Source organism: Penaeus chinensis, chromosome 32 (genome assembly GCF_019202785.1).
Source record: "Penaeus chinensis breed Huanghai No. 1 chromosome 32, ASM1920278v2, whole genome shotgun sequence".
Taxonomy (NCBI): Eukaryota; Metazoa; Arthropoda; class Malacostraca; order Decapoda; family Penaeidae; genus Penaeus; species Penaeus chinensis.
The window spans coordinates 1,410,393-1,415,392 of NC_061850.1; the positions used below are offsets into that span (position 1 = coordinate 1,410,393).

The 5,000-nt window shown below is 38.2% G+C and overlaps 1 protein-coding gene across 1 annotated transcript in view; it reads right to left on the reverse strand.

Annotated features, from left to right (window-relative positions):
* Window positions 1-1,539: 1,539 nt before the first annotated feature.
* The window catches only part of LOC125042719 (kynurenine 3-monooxygenase-like), a 10,784-nt gene continuing 7,323 nt past the window's right edge, over window positions 1,540-5,000 (reverse strand). Inside the window, exons 6-11 of the mRNA XM_047638545.1 lie at window positions 4,684-4,842; window positions 4,240-4,332; window positions 3,706-3,795; window positions 2,947-3,087; window positions 2,467-2,628; window positions 1,540-2,181 (exon numbers count right to left, since the gene is read on the reverse strand). Coding sequence (XP_047494501.1) covers window positions 2,029-2,181; window positions 2,467-2,628; window positions 2,947-3,087; window positions 3,706-3,795; window positions 4,240-4,332; window positions 4,684-4,842 — 798 coding nt within the window. The 3' untranslated portion in view covers window positions 1,540-2,028. The remainder of the gene's footprint in view (window positions 2,182-2,466; window positions 2,629-2,946; window positions 3,088-3,705; window positions 3,796-4,239; window positions 4,333-4,683; window positions 4,843-5,000) is intronic.

The window sequence follows — 5,000 nt, forward strand, 5'->3', positions numbered from 1 at the left end:
CATCATTATTATCATTATCATTATCATTATAACTATTTCAATTATCATTACTACTATTATTATTATTATCATTATTATTATTATTATTATTATTATTATTATTATTATTATTATTATTATTATTATTATTATTATTATTATTATTATTATTATTATTATTATTATTACTATCATTATCATTGTCATTATAATTATCATTATTGTTATCATCACCATTATCGATTTTATTTCCAATAATGAAAGTATCATTTTTTTTCTTTCCAGTGATTTATCGTCATTTTTATTTAATTTTATTCAGGAAAGAGAAACTGATAAGAGGAAAGCAGATAAGAGAAGAGAGGAAGGGGACGAGATAGTACACACACACACACATATATATATATATATATATATGTATATATATATATATGTGTGTGTGTGTGTGTGTGTGTGTGTGTGTGTGTGTGTGTGTGTGTGTGTGTGTGTGTGTATGTGTGTGTGTGTGTGTGTGTTTATGTCAGTATGTATAGATGTGTATATATAATATAGACATATATCTATCTATCTATCTATCTATATAACACACACACACACACACACACACACACACATATATATATAAATATATATATGTATCACTTTTTTATATTTGTCAACATAAATCACGTCACATTCGATTTTAGTAATAATACATCTCTTTTATTCATTATGTCATTTATTCAGAATAGCCTATACTTTAAACTTGATTTTCCCCCCTTTTCCCCGATATTTCGCCTGATATTAAAACAGCATCCTTATATCTCGAGCCAAGGAAGACCCAATTCCTGTAGGCACGCCGGGAAGAACAGCCTAGCCGGGTATTCCAGCTAGACGCCCCCCTCCCCCTTCGCTGCATCCTCCCACCCCAAATATGGCGAAAAAGTGGATTTTTGACGAAAATGTCATTCTGCGTTGCTTTGTGGGACTTGTCACTGAGAAATATGAGTTAAGATGGAGATTCTGTTGTCCTGATGCTTGTTTTATGATAACATATTAATTTGTCATTGACTGTTTCTCCCCTATTTGTGCAATACGCTACGCAGAGAAAAAAACAAAAAAAATCTGCTGAATTGAACTTAGTTAGGGATGTCAATACGGTAGTTTCTGAGTTAGATATATACTTAAAAAAAAAAAAAAAACATTAACAGTCGATATCTATATTTATGATTGGTTTGGGTTAAAAATATGATTGGCTGAGATATCGGAAGACACGTTTTAAACCGTTTCTGTTTGACTCCCGTTGGACATGAAAGGCCGCATACCAATATGTTCTTTGAACACAGACACACAACAACAGACACACATGAATACACACATTCATAAACACGCACACACACACACACACAGATATATATATATATATATATATATATATATATATATGTGTGTGTGTGTGTGTGTGTGTGTGTGTGTGTATATATACAGAGAGAGAGAGAGTTGAAAATAAAGAGAAGTCAAATATGACTTGCAGATATACTAGGCATCATTTTTGCCGTTGGGAAATAAATAAATCGTTACACGTACATTACTCAGTTTAATGCAAAAGTATAAATGCTACAAGTAGAAATAGTCATACATCTACTTTACTACATTAATAACAAATTTTTAGTGTGGAAAATGGCAAAATGCTGAAAATGATGCAGCAATGACTGGGAAATGCTTTAGTAACCATACAAGAATATCAACAGTAAAAAAAGTCATATTTTGTCACGATAATGTCATGGTAAGAAATATAACAATATACAAGTAATTTTTGCCATAAAACCTTTTATGCAGCAAAGTCTTCAACAAGGCCTAAACAGATCAACCCTGTTAATTACCTGTTTAAAAAGCCACATCTTACTTGCTACTTACGAGAAAGAATATTTTTTTTTAATATTTTCTCAAAATGATTTTACTGCACAAAAAATCCACTGCATAAAGGAACACCACACGTCAATTATTTAAAAAAAAAAAATTCACCAGTTCAAAATCCGATAAAATTTTCTCTTGTGATCCATCAAAAAAAGGTCAGCGCATGGCAATGTCGAGTGTTTTCGCGGTGATGCTGTTCAGATGCGTGACCAGCGAATGGGAGAAGGCATGGGCGGCCTGCGTCTTGGCGGCAAAGAACCCGAGGATGATTCCAGCGACGGCGGAAACCTTCACCAGCTTCCCGATCATCTGCGGACGAGAGGAAGCATGGCATTGGAACATCTGGATGATTAGTGAAGGAGCGGCTGCACATTTGTTGCTTCGGATTTTCGTTGATTATGAGGCAGCGGTTGATGTGGGTGACAGTGAATTGATATTTATGTGTGACCGTGCTTGTATGTGTGCTTGTAAGATATTCTACCAATCCTTTATTCCAGGTACATGACACTGATTCATACACACCACCTCAAAACTCCTGCAAACAATTGCAAAAAAAAAAAAGTAAAAAACAGGCTACTCATTAGCCAAACCGACCTCATCCTGCCACCTCTTCTTGGCGATGCAGAGGTGGTAGCGTTCCCTCGAGAAGGTCACCATCGTGTAGAGCGGCACCCACGTCCTCGGCAGCAGGCGGCTCAGGAGGTCGTCCCACTTCTTACGCAAGAGGAACAGCTTGGAGTTAACGAGGTCTCGCATCTGGCGGGCGAGAGAGGGGGAGGGTGGGGGAGGTGCATAAGAAATGGAGTTCGTATTCATCGACGGGGGAGAGAACACACCGCCGTAATACTTATGAATGGAATTCAAGAACTCTATTTTTATTTAGTAAATCTTTCTTTGCCAGAGATGTCTATAAAAAATAAACACTCGCGAACAATGCATCGTATCACAGTCAATACAAAAAAATCACATGAAAAGGAAACTAAACTCTTATTAATACTGTACCCCAGTTTATACAATAACACCACAGGGGAAACTATCAACGAGCATTAAATACACGCGCAGCCTTCCACCAACCTCGATGTAGTTGTACATGGCGAGGTCCACAATCGCCTCCGCGTCGGGGTTCCGGTGCTCCGAGTAGGCGGGCAACACTCTCGTCAGGTCGTCCTCGTACCTGTCCATCATCTCGTCCAGCACGACGCAGTCTTCCATGCCCTGGAAAAGGAACAAACATCAGTCAGATCTTTTCCATTAAGACATCGGAAAAAATACACATACTTAGGTATGAGTGTGTGTGTATATATGTATGTGTGTGTGTGTGTGTGTGTGTGTGTGTGTGTGTGTGTGTGTGTGTGTGTGTGTGTGTGTGTGTGTGTGTGTGTGTGTGTGTGTGTGTGTGTGTGTGTGTGTGTGTGTGTGTGTGTGTGTGTGTGTGTGTGTGTGTGTGTGTGAGTGTGTGTGTGTGAGTGTGTGTGTGAGTGTGTGTGTGAGTGTGTGTGTGTGTGTGTGTATATGTGTGTGTGAATATATGTGTGTATATATGTGTGTGTATATATGTGTGTATATATGTGTGTGTAAGTGTGTGTATATGTGTGTATATGTGTGTGTGTGTGTATATGTGTGTGTGTGTGTGTGTGTGTGTGTGTGTGTGTGTGTGTGTGTGTGTGTGTGTGTGTGTGTGTGTGTGTGTGTGTGTGTGTGTGTGTGTGTGTGTGTGTGTGTGTGTAATTAAACGCTCTCAACCATACTTGAAACAATCCATCAACTTTACAACCAACATAGCAAAAATATCTTTCAGACACACAGGATCCTCTCTGAGACGCAAAGCCTTACGCAGTTCATGCCCTGGCCGTAGAAAGGCACCATGGCGTGGGCCGCGTCACCCATGAGCAGGGAGGTGGAGCCAACGTGGTATGGCGAACACTGGAAAAGGGAGGAATCTTTCATTACTTCTGGTGTATTTTTAGTTGATAGTATACTAATAGTAGTGACAACCGTAGTGAAAAGTTGTATAAGTAGTAGTTATAGTGTTAGTAATAGTAGTAGTAGGTAGTAGTAGTATTTCACACGTATTTACACTTGCAGGAGGGATGGGATATCCAGTTCAAATCTTTTACGTAAAGATGTCAGCATAATTTGTCGCCTGTTTTTTTGTTTCTAATTGCAGTCATAACTATTACTATCAGTATTATTGTTATCGTCATTCATATAGTGGTTATCATTATTATCATTACAGCACTATCATTATTATCTTCTTCATCATCATAATTATAACTTATCTAAACACATCTTAGTGGATAAAGTATCGGACAGCAACTTTAAAAAAAATGTATTATCCTGTCAGGAAAATAAAAACGTCGGCATTACCTTGACGGAGATCATCGGCAGCGCCTTGTTAGCGAAGAAATCGTGGATGAGCTTTTCCTTCCCAACGAGCGTTATGGCGTCTGGGTAGTTTGTCTGTAATGGACGAGGGTTTCTGTTAATATCCGTTGAGATAATGGTGTTACGGCGTCACAGACTGCTTTGGAAATGAGTTCACTTTGGTGGAATGGTAGCGTTTTGATTTAAGACGAAGCAAAAGGGTTTGATATTGCAGTTTTACTTTTATTTTATTTATTCATTTATTTATTTATTTGTCAGTTTGTTATTTCCATGCATGAAATCTTTAGCTCTCTGGTCTTCAACAGAAATCAAAACACCATTTTCCTTTTTCACTTTATCAGTAACTTCCTCGTGACATGTAATCTTTAAAAGAAATGAATTTTAAAAAATCAGCAGAAGTCTAAAATACTCCATCCATCCCCTCACCTTGAAAAAATCTAACAAGAGTTCCGGTGTATCGAGAGTATTGAAGATTTCGAAGGGCATGAACAGCGTGACGGTCCACGACTTGTCCTGGTTCGGCAGCGCGATCATCATGTACTGTCCTCGCGGCCAAATGTGCAGGTAGTTCGGAGGCATCTGGAACTGGGGGTTGGAGACCGACTTGTTAGCTGCTGGTTCTTCCGGAAAAAGGCACTCATGGATGAAAGCATCGAGTCGACGAAAAACAATTCCTGAGTTTTTTTTTTTGTTTTTTTTTTACTCTAGATTGTGGAGTTTGAAATCAGTTTGGAACCATTGGC